Source organism: Balearica regulorum, chromosome 1, assembly GCF_011004875.1.
Source record: "Balearica regulorum gibbericeps isolate bBalReg1 chromosome 1, bBalReg1.pri, whole genome shotgun sequence".
NCBI lineage: Eukaryota > Metazoa > Chordata > Aves > Gruiformes > Gruidae > Balearica > Balearica regulorum.
In genome coordinates this window covers 80,032,651-80,051,062 of record NC_046184.1, presented here as the reverse complement: position 1 = coordinate 80,051,062, position 18,412 = coordinate 80,032,651, and the positions used below count along the sequence as shown (strand labels likewise).

General features: G+C 40.2%; 1 protein-coding gene across 19 annotated transcripts in view; it reads left to right on the top strand.

Annotated features, from left to right (window-relative positions):
* The window catches only part of DUSP16 (dual specificity phosphatase 16), a 72,151-nt gene that overhangs the window by 28,349 nt on the left and 25,390 nt on the right, over nt 1-18,412 (top strand). For 7 of the 19 annotated variants that reach the window (XR_012836709.1, XR_012836710.1, XR_012836712.1 and 4 more), the window contains 3 exons: nt 2,592-2,669; nt 10,737-11,337; nt 12,462-12,600. Coding sequence is in view for 13 of the 19 variants with exons in the window: in XM_075760795.1 (XP_075616910.1) it covers nt 11,107-11,337; nt 12,462-12,600 (370 nt within the window). In the remaining 6 variants the exon portion in view is untranslated. Of the gene's footprint in view, nt 1-2,591; nt 2,670-7,022; nt 7,100-10,736; nt 11,338-12,461; nt 12,601-18,412 lie in introns of all 19 variants that reach the window. The other 12 variants (XR_012836711.1, XR_012836719.1, XM_075760846.1 and 9 more) reach the window with 4 other exon arrangements.

Genomic DNA, 18,412 nt, shown 5'->3' with positions numbered 1-18,412 from the left:
TGGATCTCTTCAGACTCATTACATAGATAAATAAAGTTACAACTTAATATAAATTTTATGCCAGATACTTCATACAAGATTAGATTTTTAGGAAAGGACAGAATTAAACTTTCAGGAAAGGAGAGGTAGGCATTGAGGTCCTTAGAAAGATGCTGTCACACTTGACTATTCAGTCTAGCTCATCTGATGCACCACAACTCGGTAGCTGTGCGAGGAACGCTCCATGGGACCTGACTGGCTGGGTTCGTTTAGCTGCAGTTTAGGGAAGGCCCAGAGCAAGAGAGGAGAAAAAAAGGCTTCCATTTCTAATTCTGGAAAATAGAAAAAGGTATTTAAATAAGGCCTGGAGGACTTTTTATTTGCCAGAAGTAAGTAAAAGGCAAGTTTATATCCTTTTGTAATTCACACTAATTGAAAGGATGTGTATTTCTTTTCCTAAAGTCAGCAAAAAAATCCTGGCCTCTTAATGATGAAAGACCTTTTTTTTAAAACTTTCTCCTAAGCACAAATAGCTGAAGTTTCCACTTTAAACTTGGGTGGCTCATTCATATTTCACTTAATGGTAATATGGTATCCTCTCTCTCCCTCCCCCTTCTTACCACCAAGGCTAAAAAGGAGGAGGGGAGATATAAAATGTTTCCGAAAATTACAGGAAATGTCTGTTCCTTTAACAGCATTGCCAGGGAATTTCCAAATGCACTTAATGCTTATGGCTGAACTTGCAGCAGCTTAGTCTTCAATCATTAATGGATCCTGTTCTAAAAGTGTGACACCTCCTTCCAGTAAAATATGTTGAAATTAAGTGTATGCTTTGTTTCTTGTCTGCTCTTCAGCAGAATTAATTGCACCCAGTGGTGAAACGAGGGCTTTTGGGGACTACTTTAAACTCCTGATTTACTTCTATTCATTAAAGTGAGAAAAATAGTGTATAGTTTCCTGAGGTGGTAGCTAGTTTATTTGTAAGGACTTTGGAGAGGCATGGATAGCAGGTACTAGTGAATGTGAAGACTACCGGGCAGTTTCCAGAGAGGCTTCAGAAACTGCACGTGAAGCACTAAAGAACAAAAAGGGAGGTACTTTCTGTCCCAGTACTTTGTTTCCTTGGACTGTCACAAGGTGGTCTCTTATCACAGGGTCTTGGATCTGGGCAGAGCCTAATCAGTGTTAAGCGCTAGGTTAGTTTTAATTTCTAGGGGTGAGATTAGAAAAGGGGATAGTGACAAATACGATGAGTAGGATGAGCTTTCTCTGAGGTCTCAGCTGCCTTCTGCTGGGCTTCTGCTGCTGGACTGGGGGAAGGAGCACGGGGATCTGCAGAGCTTCTTCCTGGGGCTCAAAAGGGTATCTGCCAGCTGGAGCAGGCACGAGGAGACATGGACCTGGCACAATCTTCAACAGATCTTCTCATCACCTCTGCCCTGCGGCTCTCATGTACACACGCTGATGTGCTAATGATGGATAAGTGAGAGAATCTCCAGCCTGGGACCTCCCAGGGGCAAACACGCAGGTCCTGGTCAAGGTGTCTGTCCCAGTGAGCAGAGCATGGTCTGGGTAGCAAACTCTTTAATCATCTATCTGAAGGGCTCTAGCCCCATGTTTTACAGTTAGCATTTGCAAGGTTTTTAGAGCAATTGACTAAAGACAGAGGTGGTTCTTGTAGCTCCTTTCCTTGCGAGATGACATGGGTTTTAAATCTGTTCACTGACTGTCGTAATGTGCTCAGCCCTCTGCTGCGGTGGCTCTTTGTAGTTGTCATATCATTTACTACGTGGTTTGGAGCCACTCCTGGATTTCGTAACAAGGCAGTGCTTGGCAATAATTTATTATCATGGTTTATGTTACAGTGATTAAACGGAGCTGTCATCTCTTGATAGCGATGATTTGAATCTTTGTTTTTAGCTGCCCAGGAAACGGTTTGGAATTGACACTAATGTGTTTATTTTTACTTCCTCATGTAAAGGTTATAATTTAATTTGTTCATGTAGGAACAGCAGGTGCTTTATATAGAGGTCGTATAGGTATGACTACACATAATGATTGGTGACGCTAGTGTTGCCAGTTTCTAGTGTTGGCTATTTTAGCGTATGGGGAGGTGGGATTAATTACCTGACTAATTTCATTAGTCTTTGTCCATGCAAAATATAAGTGTAATCAAATTTACTTATGGCAGTCTCCTATGTTAATAGACACTGAACAAGAGTTTGTGAATTTGCTTGAATTCATGCAGATGCATCACCCATGAATGCTAGTTCTAGATTAGTTTTTTAGTAGTCAAATTGTTTGGAAGGCTACTGTTGGTTGGGGGTTTTTTTGTTTGTTGTTTGTTTTTTAAAGTATCTCCAACCATTTTTCTTTTTAAAGATAGATTTGCTGTGTTTTTTTTCTTTTCTTTTAGAAAATCAGTATAACATAATTTTCTATTTCAGACCCTTTCCATATAAATGAATGCTAGCATTTATAAAGCTCTTCTCACCCAGGTTTCATGTGTTTGAGGGAGTTTTACAGCAAACGACTGTGCTGAAAGTGTGAAATCTATTTCCTGTTGGGTTTTTGTGTTGTAATAAGGATTTTATTTTTTTCCCTATGTTTAGGTATTTCCCTCTGCTGGCCTTTGTATGTGGACCACCGTCTGTCCTGTTCAGCCTATTTAGATTTTGACTTAAATGTAGGTGAGTAATTGCTTTTGACATGAAACAATAATGAATTCATACTCTGGAATTTTCAGTTACTTTGACTTGGAAGTTGTACAGGGAGAATCATCTTTTAAAAATCCATTGATGCTCCTTCGGGTTGCCCAGTGTCCCGGGCAATAGGAAACTAAAAATGTTATATATTATAGTATTTGGTTGGAGTGGATTAGGTTAGCTTTCATTCTGGGTGTCATAGAACCATATACTGTGCACCTGCAATGGAAAAGTATTTTGAAATGGAAAGAACTTCTTGCTTGTATGGGTGGAGAAGGGAGTCCCCAGATACAGTCTTTGAGCTGTTGAATAGAGTGATGTAACACATCAACAGCATCTTCTAACACTCCCCATGAGCTCACATTCTATCCATCAGGTTTCCCTGCTGTAATACTTAATAAATGTTTATAGTTTGACAGTGAATGTCAAAGAGGTTGGTTTCTTGGTAAATGCAAGTGATGATAAACTGTCTTATTGCTTAGAGTTGGTGATGGTGCATGGATCATATTTGCAAGAAAGCTGCACATCTTTGAGGGCTATGTTAAGTAGGTCAGTAAAACGTAGTGGTTTGATGGTATGTTTTTTGATTTTGTTTTGGTAATAGAACACATTATATTACTTCGAATACCACTATTTGTATGAAAAGCAATATCTTACTGTTATCTAAATGGAAGGTCCATTAACCTTGCTTGGCCCAGCTGTCTTAGAGTGCTGTTGGTAAAAATGTCATTGAGATGTAGGTGTAGAAATAGAATGAGCTTAAAAATCCAAACTGGAGGTGTTTTGTGCAGCTTCTTTGTGGGAAGTTGATTTCCTTTCTAACTCTATCTCTCCATGTCTAAGTTTTGAGATTGGTGAGCACAATTGGTGAAATGGGGTGACTTCTCTTTAGAAGTAGTAATTAAAACTGAGTAACTAGTCAAGTAGGATGAAGGACAACAGAGTACTGAACAGAAAATTCTCCACTATTTTTTTCCAATGCATGAATGTACAGTGTGTAATCTAAAATGCGTGTGGCTGCTGTTTCTACAAGGAAGAGAAAATTAACACTATTCCGTTTTGACTGCATGTATAGATCTGATCATACAGATAAGCAAAGGAGAGCAGGGTGAAGTTCCTAAAACTGCTTCTCTCTTTATGAACATGGTACATAAGTGACATTAAAAAAAAAAAAAAGTGTTTCTATTTGAGTGATTTCCTTGCTGCTCTCCACTATCGCACCAAAGTGGAGTGTGCTAGGGAGGGTGGGGGAAAGTCTGTGTTCTTCCACCCCCCAACCAACCTGAGGAAATGATGTTCTTGTGAGATGATGACACTTTCCTGAGTCATCCAAAAAGCCAAAAGACTTCCTCATTCCCCTCAGCCTGGTAGGGGATGTGAAGCTTAAGGGCAGCCTTGGCTGCAGTGACCATGAAATGGTGGAGTTCAAGGTCCTCAGGGCAGCAAGGGGGGTGCACAGCAAGCTCACACTCCTCAGGAGAGCAGACTTCAGCCTCTTCAGGGATCTACTTGGTAGAATACCATGGGACAAAATCCTGGAAGGAAGAGGGGCCCAAGACAGCTGGTTAATATTCAAGGGTCACCTCCTCCAAGCTCAGGAACAATGCATCCCAACAAAGAAGTCGTCAGGCAAAACCACCAAGAGGCCTCCATGGATGAACAAGGAGCTCCTGGGCAAAGTCAAACAAAAAAAAGGAAGCCTACAGATGGTGGAAGCAAGGGCAGGTAGCCTGGGAGAAATAGAGAGAAACTGTCTGAGCGGCCAGGGATTGGGTTAGGAAAGCTGAAGCCCTGATAGAATTAAATCTGGCCAGGGATGTTAAGGACAACAAGAAAAGTTTCTGCAGGTATGTTAGTGATACAAGGAGGATGAGGGAAAATGTGGGTCCCCTCCAGAACAAAACGGGTGACCTGGTTACCCAGGATATGGAGAAGGTTGAGGTACTCAATGACTTCTTTGTCTCAGTCTTCACTCTCAATTGCTTGAGCCACACTGCCCAGGTCACAGAAGGCAAAGGCAGGGACTGGGAGAATGAAGAACTGCCCACTGTAGGAGAAGATCAGGTTCGAGAATATCTAAGGAACCTGAAGGTGCCCAAATCCATGGGACCTGATGAGGTGCATCTGTGGGTCCTGAGGGAACTGGCAGATGAAGTGGCCAGGCCAGTCTCCATCATATTTGAGAAGTCCTGGCAGTCCGGCCAAGTTCCCACCGACTGGAAAAGGGGAAACGTAACCCCCATTTTTAAGAAGGGTAAAAAGGAAGACCCAGGGAACTACAGGCCGATCAGTCTCACCTCCGTGCCTGGCAAGATCATGGAGCAGATCCTCCTGGAAAACAAGGAGGTGATTGGTGACAGCCAACATGGCTTCACTAAGGGCAAATCGTGCCTGACAAATTTGGTGGCTTTCTATGATGGGGTTACAGCTTTGGTGGACAATGGAAGAGTGACAGATGTCGTCTACCTGGACTTGTGCAAAGCATTTGACAATGCCCTGCATGACATCCTTGTCTCTAAATTGGAGAGACATGGATTTGATGGATGGACCACTTGGTGGATAAGGAATTGGCTGGATGGTCACACTCAAGAGTTGTGGTCAACGGCTCATTGTCCAAGTTGGATGAGGCTTTTGGCAACCTGGTCTAGTGGAGGGTGTCCCCGCCCACGGCAGGGGGGTTGGAACTAGATGATCTTTGAGGTCCCTTCCAACCCAAACCATTCTACGTCTCTAACATGAGCCCTTGTCAACAGAGCTCCTCTTATAAATCGCAAGCATTTGTAATCTCACTCCTGTGTTGTCCGCACAATGGCAGGCAAGACATAGGCTTCTTGTAAGCCCAGTTACATTTTTTTTTCCCCGACTTTACACTTTACTATACAGTGTCAATCTCTGGAGTTTATTGGCTTGCTTGCTAAATTGAGAAGAAATATAGCCATTCCTCACTATCACTTAGAAATCTTATTTCTCCTCTGCTCCATAGACACTTTGTGTTCCTACTGATGAGTAGCAAATTGAGCAAGGATCGGCACTCTCTCTCCTCCATTGTCTCTCAGTCCATAGTAGCAAATGTTACAAGCATCTCTTCAGAACAACTTTTACTTCCATCTTTCTGAGGCTGGTGAGGGAATGCTGAGGCTGTCATAAATGTTGAGGGGAGGGGAATATCTCTGCAGTGGAATTTGCCCTATGACATCCCTAGATCAGGGGGGATCCTCTCTGATACAGGAGTTCATGTAGGCTTGTTTCTTGAGTATTGCGTGTGGCTGTGGTGGTAGGGACCAGTGCTGATGGTATTGGCACTGGCTGTTGAACCGCTGGCAGCTCCCAGCTCAGTAACGCTGAAGCCAAATACTCCTTTGAAAACAGCTGATGTGCCAGCAGTGGCATGCGTCCTGCAGGTTAGGAACTCCTACCTCTGTGTTTTGCTTCAGCTTTTGGGTTTCTTTTTTGTGCTGGTGTCCGTCCTGAGAAACATAAATGGGATTTTGACTGTAGGGGAAGGTGGTGTTTTTCCTCGTGTTTGCCTCTAGAAAGTGGAAAAATACACGGGTTTAAAAATCAACTCTTTCATGTGTCTCAGGCTGAGTATGCAAAAGCTGCCCTTCAGGACCTTCTAATGTTCAGATGCTGTAAAGTTATTTAACTGGCGTTTTGCCATGCAGCGGTGACGTATGTGGGAGTGTTGCTGTAGGCATCTGACAAAGCAGGCATTAGTGACGTCGGGAACAAAATTGCTGAGAGTTTATGATACCAAGGTTCAACTTCAAGGTTATTTTACGTGAGCTAGCAGTCAGAGATTGTAGCAAGGCTTCTAGAAGCTCTTTGCTAGTTCCTTAACTAAGGTAGAATTAGAGCGTCATTCTGAGTTTTTAAAATATATTCTTACTACATCTGCCTCTTTAAAAATAGTTGCTCTCGTATGAGCCAACGGTTGAGATTACATCATAGCAGGACGCTTGTTTGAGTTAAGGAATTGCTTAGAGTCGAAGCAGTAGAAGTAGAAATTAGGAGTGCATACAAAGTGTGAGTTATTTTGACTGAGGAATCAAACACACAACTTAAGTGCCAGGTTTCCAGTTACGTGGTTGCCAGCTTCACTCCATCTGAGCCATTTGAGATGGGAACAGGAATCCCTGAGGCGAAGAGGGATCCTACAGTGCTGTGGCAGCATTACGTGTACGTATTAGAGATCCACTGCTGTTTGTATGGAAGGTAGTAGGAGTTTTGTTTTGGTTCTTTAAACAACATGGAGAAACTGTAAAGATAGTGGGCAAGTGTGGAACAGATCTTTTTAGTTTTACAGTGAGCTAAAAGGTTAATTTTGTTCTTTAAAAGAAGAGGTAACAAGCAGTGCCACATGTTGCAGTCCGTCTACAAGGAGGAAGAAGCCATGCAGTACTACCAATGTGTATGTGAATGACTTCATGTGGAGTTTTCATAGCTCAATTATGGATCACTTTTCAGTAATCCTGATTTCAGTGTAGAACATCCTGTGACTAAGATGGTTTCCTAGCTTGAAGATCAGCAACATAATGGCCTATTTAGGACAAAGTGTTGCATCCATTTATGAGACACTACAGAATCAATACATACCATTGCGATCTAACTTAGAAATAGTGCAGCAGAAAGAGAACGGTCAAGAAATTGAATTTTAGCTTTTTACAAACTATGATTAGAAATTAAACAGATATTTCAACACCTCATAGTAGCTGAACGATAAGAGCAGTCACCAGGAAGGGGAGGAGAGTTCTAGTGTTTACCTAAAGCAGGAGGCTGCCAGTTTCTCTTGTTTGGATAGATCTCAAGGAAGAGTCCCAAAGTCTGATAGTACCAGACACAGAGAGAATTGAAACAAACAAAAAGCCTGTAATTGATAAAAATGTTGTTCCTCCCTTGCCCAATGGAGCTGTTCCTGTCAAAATAGGATTTCGATCACGATAACTTGAGGTGACATTACTGTTAAGTTTATTACTTTCAGGCCATGGGCAGAATGCTTTCAGAAACTTAACACATAGCTATACGTTAAGGTAATAGTGTTACTTAAAAGGATTCTTGACTGGTAGCCCACTTGCCTTATGTTCTTTACATGCTGTTTACACAGTCACCATATATAACTGGTTTGACTTAATTTTAAGGGTCTTCTGCAACAAACTTCTATTACAAAAGAGTGAAGGCTGAGACAGCAAGCAGTAAGCATGTAGAAGACAAAAAATATACCCAAACTGAAAGTTGCAAAAAATGTATTAACAGCCTCCACTTTAGAGTTCTGTAGTTTCTCAGCTGTTTTATTTTCCTGTTATTACTTGGACTTTAAGTCAGCAATTTACCCATCAAAACAAACTGTCTAGTTCACGAACAAACTGTCTAGCTCACAAAAGAGTTAGAGCCAATTCCCACTAGAGCCAGTGGAAAAGTTTTCATTGAGTTCAGTGGGTTTGGTATCTGGCAGCCTTTGATACAAAGAAAAGAGAATCAAAATTCGTGACAGGACATGTTAAGAGAAATTAAAAAAAAATGCAGAATAATTTTTTTCTCTCTTAAAAAAAAAAAAAGACACAACTATCAAGTTTCACTTTTTCCCCCCCCTTGTATAATAATGGCATAGTCTTTTGATACCTTCCAGCCTGTCTATAAAAGAGCCTGAGGCAGCTATATAATGACTGCTCTTTGAGGGGAAGCACACCTACCAAGCAGATTGCAAAGATAGGGGGTTTTTTAATAGGTTTAATTAAGGCGTGGTACAGTAATTTTTCCAATAATTTTTGTAGTTTAGAGCAATATGCATTTCACTGCTATACGCTTCCATTTATCTGGACAAGCTTAAAAGCACTGGCTCTATAGCAGTAGAGTCAGCGCAAACAGAAAGTCACATTTTGTCAACCTAATCCCTATTTATATGAATATTGGTGTTTTTCTTGTACTACTACATGAAACTCTCACAAAGTAAGTTTCTTTCAGTTCTTTTTTGGATTGTTAAAATGAAGTTTGTACTTTTTTCAGAATTTAATTTATTTAAGATTTTGTATATTTAGATTTGTATAATATATCTAACAAGCAAAACATCTGCTGACCTGGGATTTCCCATTGCTAAACACAACTGACCAGTTGCTGTAACAGGACTTTTAGTAAGTCCAAATAAGTGAGTTCGAATTCATCACTTCTCTTGCAATTAAGTGATATATAAGAAACATTTCAAACTGAAGCATGTAAAATTATTTTACAAATAGAATGCGAATTTTCCAGCTGAACCTGTTAAACTGAGGATGTAAAATTATATATATTTTTTAAAATATGTAAAATTTTCTTCCCCATATGTACCTGTATGTGCATTAAGAATCCAGGAAAATGTATCCTCATAACTTGCTTCTGTTTACAAATGTTTTGCGGCCTCAAGAGTTGTCAATCAATTGGATTTTTCTTTTCTTCATCTGGCCACTTCAGTTTTGTGGCAGTTGTGTTATTTGCTTTGTCTCAGCCAGCAGGTAGACAGGTAGGAGGTAGAAAGGCTGCTTGGGTCACAGGCTGGGTGGCATGGGCCAGAACTGGCAGAAGACTCTTAAAGACACACTTTGCCTTGTGCAAGAGGTGTTGCTTAGTTTTGTGACCTGAAATCACTTCCTCAAACAGGAAAAGGGAATGCGATGATGAGACACACAAACTGGAGAAATGTGGTTTTTCGCTAAGCTGGCTTTACCCTGCGTGGATTTGAGCCCATATTGCTCATTTCCAACCAGTCTGCCATACTAATGAGGTGAGGAACTCTGTCAGGCTTGTCCTTTCACGTGCAGGCTCTAACCTGTGAGCTTTGCCACCTCGGTTGAAGAAGTCACCACCGTCAGCTGTCTCCCCTTGCTGCAGTTGATCACCAGGGCAGTTGAACATGTGGCTTATGTTTCCTCCAGAGTTGTTGTTTGCAGCCTTACATAGGCGGCTGTCTCTGTAAATATCCGTGATTGCACTAAGGGACCAAGTTTTGAACTGTGGGAGCGAAGCAAATTGACTCATGTTTTCTGTTGCATCTATAGCTGCAGTGCTATATGCACTAAAGTGCAGCTAAACCCTCTATGGATGAAGCCCCATGGTGGCTCCTTTCTGAGGAGTGTTCCTACAGGGACTTGTTCCATCAGAGTGTATTTTGGGAGACTCTGAAAAGCCTGAGGACAACTGTGAAGCATAGTGCAAGTAGATGGTGAAACACTTCAGGTGATTTATTTACTGCTCTGCTGCCATTTAGGCTGATGTGGTTTAGATGCTCTCAGGATCTAATTTTACAGATTATAGTTTGCTTCAGATATTATTTAGCATGTATGAAAAGTGTAATGCATCTCACGTAACTGTCCTACCTGTCCAGAAGGGCCAGTTAACAGTGCACACTGCTTTACCTTTCAGTAGTGTATTCACAAGACTTCTGTTCCATCTCTGGTGATTAATTCAAATACAATGCTTGTGTCCTGATGTAGTATCTTGTTCTTCTGGTTTATCCTCAACCAAGGAGAGAGGTAGATGTAAGTTTTGTCCTTTCTTTTGTACGGTTTCAGCTCCCCGACTTGCAGTGCTGGTTTGTGAAATACTTCCAAGGCATTGAACTTTAAAAATGTATCTTAACTAATTTTACAACTTCTTACTAGGTGGTGAAATGCTGAAACGCATCCAGTTAGTTTTGGTATTGAAAGGAATACTATGATTTAGGGCAATATCTTTTAATTATTTTTTAACAAAGTCTTGTGAAGAGGCAGAGCTAGTGGCAACAAAAGTCTGCAATTAAGACAGGGTATGTTGCCTGAAACACAAGATAATTGTCTAGGCAGGATCGTTGGAATGGATTCAGAGACTGTAGTTGCAAATACTCTCTCTAGGTGTTTGGCATATACAGCAGAGAGGGGAACTTCTCAGGAGTGCATTTATTATATGGTACAGACCACTGTGCAGTGAGCTTCAAAGTTGAATGTTTTGTTCTGCAAACTTTTCATGGCCTCATATAGTTTGTGTTTTTTTCATGGTTGTTTTGTTTTTGTTGTGGGTTTTTTTTTTATCTTCCCCTTCTTACAGGCTCTTAGTCCGGTGTAAAGCTGATGGGTGGGAGCAAAGGTAAAGAATGATGTAATGCAGCGGCAGCCAGAAAGCATCTTTTGTTTGAATTGTGAAATGGCTACTCCATAGTCATCTCCCGATGAATCAGATGTGAGGGGCTGCTTTGTGGAATGAACCCTTTGTAACGGCACATCAACTGGAAGCAGGAGGAGACATTCAGTTGAAGAGCTCTTTCTGAAAATGGGTTTAACTTTTCTTTTGCCAGTCACTACCAGCATGACCTCATACACTTCTAGTACAATGGTGTGGCTAAGCCTTTGAGTACACAGCCATTACATCATCGCAGCAAATTAGACAGGGAGGTGGTGAAAGAGGCCTTATTGTTGTCATGGCCGATGAGATGATCAGGACTCAACTCATTGTCGCCGAGAAGTTGGTGGCTTTGCTGGAGAGTGGTACAGAAAAATTGCTGCTGATTGATAGCCGCCCCTTTGTGGAATACAATATGTCCCACATCTTGGATGCCATCAACATCAACTGCTCCAAGCTTATGAAGCGGAGGCTGCAGCAGGACAAAGTTTTGATTACAGAGCTCATTCAGCATTCAGCAAAACACAAGGTAGGAGTCATTTTCCTGTTAGTCCTTGTATTTGTTTAAAGGAGTGCCTGGAAAGCAACTTGTAATAATTTTCCCTTAGGTATTTCATTTTAAAAAACTAAATTTGGGCACTGAGTTTTGCTGAGCTCTTACCTGACTTAAGAGGCTATTGGTTACTACTAAGTTTATCTTTGGGATTCTTTGTAGCCTGCTCTGCTCTAAGTGTCAGAGTAATGGGGAGGGATTTAGAAATTACTCAGAAAGAATGCTCTGAGGGTTCTTGTATGTTTTGCAAAGCACAGTCCCTTAAATGTAATTAAGGCAGAAAGCATTCTCATTCTAAACTTTGAAGGATTCTTTGGGGTCTGTGGTGGCAGGGATTGCTTAGCAAGTGGTTGTACAGTTTGCAAAGAAACTGTAGCTCTGTCAATCCTGGCTCCTACTTGTTGTTTAAAATACTTTTCATGTGAGTAGTTTGATGGGGTTTTGGTTGTTGGTTTTTTTGTGCTTTGTTTTTTTTAAAATAGTGTTACTAGTCAAAATAGCTAGGCTGTTTAAACTTAGTGTGTAACTATGTGTGTTTTGTTTTGTTTCTTAATCTATTGGTACTTCTTTCAAATGTTTTGGTTAAAAAAGTAATCTCTTACATTATTGCTTTGAAGTGTTAAAAACTGAAACCTATTATTATTACTGCTACTATCTAAAGCATATTTTATACATAAAGTTGTATAGATGGCTAAAATGTGTGTGGTTTTAGGCAGTTTAAGGTCTCTTCACTGTTTATACACAAAAAACCCCTAGAAGCAGAAACTGAGGTAGGGCCTTCTTTTAAAAAGCTTAGTTTTTAAACAAACCAACCAATCTAGCTGAAGGTAAAGCATTTTACAAGTAACATACAATCACTTAATGGTAGAAATTTGCAGACCATGCTTCAACTTGGAGCAAATAATAAATTTACAAACTCTCAAAGGAATTAAATTTGATCAGGCATATTAAGTATAAAATAAAAACTTTTGCATATAGAAGAAATCTATATATCTGAACTGCTGCATAGAAAATCTGTGGGAACCCTGATGCAGGTGATAATGTGGTGCTTTTAATCATCTTCCTCCTTCCTATCTTATTCTGATTTACTTGTGTTTCAGGTTGAAATTGATTGCAAGCAGGAAGTGGTGGTTTATGACCAAAGCTCTAAAGATGTGACCTCTCTCTCATCTGACTGCTTTCTTACTGTGCTCCTGGGCAAACTGGAGAAGAATTTCAGCTCTGTGTATCTACTTTCAGGTATGATATAACAAGAAAAAAAAATCAAAATACTTGAATAAGGAGGAGAAAGGAAATGCTATTGTTATAGCTGACGTGAACACAATTTTGCAACAGTGCTGGTGTAAACTTCAGTGTTTTCTGTGGTTCTTTATGCATATAGTGACAGTCATAATACATATAATGCTTAGAAATTGCATCTTACAGGGCATATATTACACCGTTAGCGCTATGTAAGCAGAAATTGATCAGTACAGGGTTTTTTAGATGCAGATGCTATTTTAGGGTCAAAAAATAGTTAAAGAAATGTGTTTCCCTTGTCCCTAAGTATTGTATGTGCTAGGGGGAAAATCTCTTCCTTGCTGAATTGGTAATTACTACAACAAGAAAAACAGAAACGATCTCCCAGAGTTATGGAGTTTATTTTGTATGACTTTTCAAACTTTGGCTCCTTAAGTGGTAGTACTCTATTTAGTTCTTCTCCCTTGTCCCTACCCTTTCTTTTTTCCTCTTTTTTCTTTTTTCCTCTTTTTTCTTTTTTCCTCTTTTTTCTTTCCCACATCCCAGGTCAAAGCATTCATAGAAATTCAAGTCCTTATAATACAGGATTTGTTGGTGTTAACATGTGCTTGTGTTGTTACTTCTATCATGGAACAGTACGCCCAGTGTTGACAAGAAGGAACAAGGAGGGGCGTGAAGTAAATCCAGGGCTGAAAGAAGTGGAGATGACAAATACAAGTAGGAAATCTGTTGCAGTGAGGCGATCAGTGATCTAATGAAGTGTATACATAGTCTCTGAAATGTTAAAACTACAGTCAGAGACCAAATAATGATGAGGAAAAGGGAAAGAACGCTGGAGAGATGCTTCCTCTTAGCAAGAAGGTTTTGCTGAAGTTTGTAGTGACTTCAGATGAAAGTGATAGGGAGGTGGTTGTGTTACTGAGAGAACTTTCCCCCAACTATTTTGAAAGTGAGTACAGAGAAAATGAATAATTTCTGCACTTGGACAGATGCATTTGGTGCTCATGAGCTGCACTTACAGAAAACTAAGTAGGGTTTTGCTCTGGCTATGTTTGGTGCTTCTGTTTTCTTTGCTCTCTTGGTACGAATTACACCTGTGGGTTGTGGGCTACAATATTAGATTAAGTAACTTTTCGTCTATATGAGCCACCAAGTAAATGTGTGGTGTCTAGGCACAGTAAATGCTTAATGTAAGATCGCTGAAATATGTGGTTAATAATCCCTTAAATTTAAAACTGTTATGTAAAAAATGGGCCGGTCTGGAAGCAGTTCATGCCTTTTTAAGAAATCATTTTATTGTTTGAATACCCAACTCTGCTCATCTGTCCTGAGATTTTTTAATAACCAGAAGCGAATTACAGCTCCGTGCAGCAATACAGACTATTCACAACTTAATTACCATGCTGGAAAGACACAAAGCTATCTAATAACTAAGAATTAGACTTCATGGCAAGGAACAGTTGGGAGGGGGGCGATCCTTAATAAGGCCAAGCAAAGGAGAATATCACAAAACTTCCCTTCCTTCTACAGTCCCTCTGTAGATTAGTTGCATGAGACATGGCTTTGATCTTCTTTTTCCTCTGGTAGACCCCGTGAAGGAGGTGGTCAGAGTGTCTCCATCCTCAGACTTGCCTGAGGCTCCTGTAGGAATGAACAGTACCAGGAAGGGAGTGTTCCCCAGCTCCTCAGCGCGTAGTCTGGACAAACACCAGTTGTGTGTATCTTAATGTTACTATAATAAAGAGCTTTTTTAATTTTTTTTTTTGTTTATTTCTAGCATGTGGTGGTTGTCTGTTCAAGCTGAAAACTTAAAAAAAACCTTAAACCACATGCGAGATACTAGTGCACATTAGCTAGCTGAGGTGAACTTAGCCATGTGCAGCCAGTAAGGATTAGTTTGGATGTTAGAGGGAGAGAAAGGGAATCTAATGTGTTAAAACCCTGCCTATAGAAAGTAGGATTTTTTTAATTTTAGCATGCCAAATGCATTTCTCTTAGCAAAGATTAGATTTGAGAATTTCATCTTATTTTTGGTTAAATAGCTAGTGATGGGGGTATTTATGAATGCAGAAACAACTGCAGAAACTGATGGCTTTAAAACCAGTGGTAGAGGAGTATAAGACCAAAAGGAAAATGTAAGGAAAGTGTTTACTACTGAGGATATATAAGTAAGTACTTATTTCAGGAAATACAACAAACTAAGATGAATCAGGAGTAAAATAATTAATGTCAAGTCTATTCCTTCAGCTCTCTAGCATTTCCTTCTCTTACAATAAGTTTGCTCTGATTTTAATTCTTACATAAGAAAATACCTTTCACAGTCCTGTTGTTTTCTTACATCTATTAAAAAGCTAGCTACTTAACAAACACACAAGAAACCTTTTGGGATGTGGGTGAAAGAGAAGGTGCTAGATTCAGTCTTGCAGAACGTTCCTTGGAGTCTATTGATATATGCTCTAGGAAACTAGATAAAATGTGTTGTCTCAGCAAGCTGATGACAAACTCTCATAAACGTTTATGGCCAATAAAGAGAGTAGGGGTCAGTGCACTGTGTAGAAAGAAGAACCTTTGGACTTGAATTTTCCCTTTGCCACTCAATCTGGTTTATTGAAAATAGTGACCTTAAATAAACATTGTGGGGTAGGAAAATATTTTTTGTTGGGATAGAATAAGGAGCAATTAACAAATATCTGAAATTCCTACATCTGTTCTTCCTGCCTTCCCCCATCGCTGAGCACTCAGTGAGGTGGTTTTTCTTATTTAGATTGTGCATAAAGGTATGCTCTACCCTGGAGGTTGTTTTTCATTGAAGTAATTAATGTAAAGACCTCAAAGGAACCCTTACCAATTAGTTTAAGCTCTTGATCTAACCTCATAAAAATATTTATAATCTGGTGGGGAATGTTCTTAGGAATTTAAATATTTGTTTTGGTTCTTAATTTTTAACAGTGCACAAAATACTGAAATGCAGGTACTGAAGGCTTAACCCTACTCCCGTAATTGCAGCTACTCTGCAGAGTTAAATAAGATTTAAACATAGGGATGTGACTTGATTCCTTCTTTTCCCGTATTTTGAGAACTTAATTTATTTTTATGGAGTCCTTTTCCTAGTTACAGTATTTTTATGATGTTTCTGCTTCTGTAGAAACAGTGAAGAGAGACTACTGATTATTGCTTGATGAATTAGCATTATTAAGGTAGTAAATGCCAAGAGCCTTGCTTAAATTTTATTCCACTATGCCAATGGAAATAATTCATGTTTTGCTTGCTCTTCCCTACTTCTCTTAATCTGGCTTATTCCTACTCATGCGAGCACAGATGTCTTTGTGATGGTTACCTTTCAGATGTTGCCTATGATGAAGATGAAGCACAGCTTTTTATTTTGTGTTGTTTGGTTTTTTAATTTTATTTTTTTGTACAGAAGACTCATGCTAAATGGAAGCATTTCTGAAAAAAACAGAAATGCCTACCTTTCTGTATTTCCAACCTGAAATTAAAAATTGTGGTACCCTAACACAGAAACACTGTACTGGCTCTGAACTGAAACCAAAAGCAAGAATTCTTGTACTCGAGTGGATGTGGAGCAGTGGTAAATGTCCAAGAAGGACTAGCTAAACTTCAGAGTACTGTAATGCAAGATCATAGAAACAGTTTCACTGAACTCTCTCTAAGAATTTTTTAGTGCTGCAAGACCAGAGTGTATTTTGCCAGCAAACCATGAAGAACATACTTTATCGCTGAATTGCCACTTAGACTTGATGTACCGCAGTATGCAGTGCCACTGAGAACAAGCAATGTGGAAAACTGACATAATGTACCAGATTATAAAGTCCACAGGCAGAAGGGGAGTTTAATATACTGGATGCCTTTTGTGAGCTTCTAGAATTGCCTGTACGGTTTTACCCCCCGTGGTGCCTGTATGCTGAGGTGTAGATTTATGTGTGACTTTATTCCACTGGAGCCATGTCTTTCATTAAATAGCATCCAGCTGATCTGTAGATGTAATCAGGGTTGTGTGTACTCAACTCTTGTCTGTAGAAAACTTGCTTTGGTGAAGCTGCCATACTTCAGTCAGATGACAGCTGTCTTGAAAAGGGGGCCATAAACTTTTACATGCTACTTACTACACAGGTTATCTGTATAATTCAGAGAATTACTAGTAGAGAATTACAGATTTTCTAGATGCCTGGCATGAAGCCCACATCTGACTTGCAGAACCACTGAACACCGAGCCAGGGAGCTGTGCGCCTCCCTCCCAAAGACACGGTTGGACTTTGGGTACAGTCGTCATGTAAAAAACGTGGTGTTGACAGGTAATCAAGGCCCATGTAGTGAATTGCTTACTAATCTCTGCTACCTTTCTGCCTATGAAAAATGTCAGCAGTAATGTGATTTAATGGATTTTTGCTTTCACAAGAGCTCTGTGATAAGCTTCTACAGAGCACAAAGTTACCATGATAAGCGGAAAGACATGAATTATTCATTTTCTATTCAGTGACTAATACAGGTGATATAAGCAGTGGACAGTGAATGAAGTCATAAGCTGAGAGTGAGTGTGTAAAGAAACAGCAAACAGAGTGAGTTCAGTGAGATTGGGCAAAGGTCCTGGAAACAAAGAAGTGAGTGACTGTTGCAAAAGGCATGTTTTTGCTGAAACTTCCCAAATCATTGTTTCCCCCTGACCTGTCCCTCACCTAACAAAGTGTGTGTATAGAATGGAAGACTTGCATGGGGAATGCAAGAAGGAAACAAGTCGGGAACTCTTTCCACAATCTTCTGCTGGCATTTCTCTTAAAAATATTTGAAATTAGAATCCTGTTTAAAGGAATCCTAGTATAAAAATACCAGTATCTCTAGGGTACGTTTACCATTGTGTTGTCTCTATTTGCCTAAAGCAGAGCTGGATGGAAAAAAACCCCCGTGCTCTCTCCCTGCTTAATCACCAGAAAAAACATGCCTTGTGGCAGAGGAGCAGGAGATCTTAAGAATATTCTTGTATAGGTAGAGTTGATCATTTCTATTTCCTGAAGTGACTAGGGCTGCAAGACTGAGCTTTCTTCCCTGCTTCTGCAGACCAGTATGCCAACCAGGAGGATACCCAGTATGGACTGAAAGATGGCCTGAGGTAGCTGTGGTTTGTGCTGCTCATTTCCTGTCTAACACTCTTAACACCTTTTAACATTTGCATTTGGACCTGCATAACTTTTGGTTGTGGCCGACTGAAGTTCTGAGCATTCCTCATAAGTAAGTCTTTGCAGGGTGCCTCAGGGAGAAGAGCACACCTTCAAATGGTAGTGATCGATTAAAATAATTGAGTTATCTGCAAATCGAAATAATTATAGCAAGAATAAGCTGTTAAATATCCTGCCAGTGTTCACAGGAGGGAGAATAGTTGCACAATGATGCCGGCTTTCCTGATACATTGGCTGGTTGATGCCATTAACAGCAAGTTTCTAAGGAAAGAGGTAAGAATTTTGCAGAGGGAGTGCAGTATTCCCTAAGTGGTCTTGTAACCCATGGAGTGTGGCCAGTGTGGGTGGGGAGGAGACGAGAGCGAGAGAGGAGCTTAGCTCTGAATCACCCTCTTCAAAAGTCTCTCTCTCCATCAATTTTTAACGAGAGTGTAGAAAGACTCGTACCCTTGGCTACAGCCGGTCCTCTGTGACTATCCTCCCACCCTTTGTACTTAAAATGCAGTTTTGAGTGTTCGTTTAGTGCCGTGATTGTTTTAAGCACTTGAAGAATGGGAGTAGGGTTTATTACTTTCATATGTGTATCCACTTGCTGTCTTTTGAGAGAGAGCAAAGTTTGA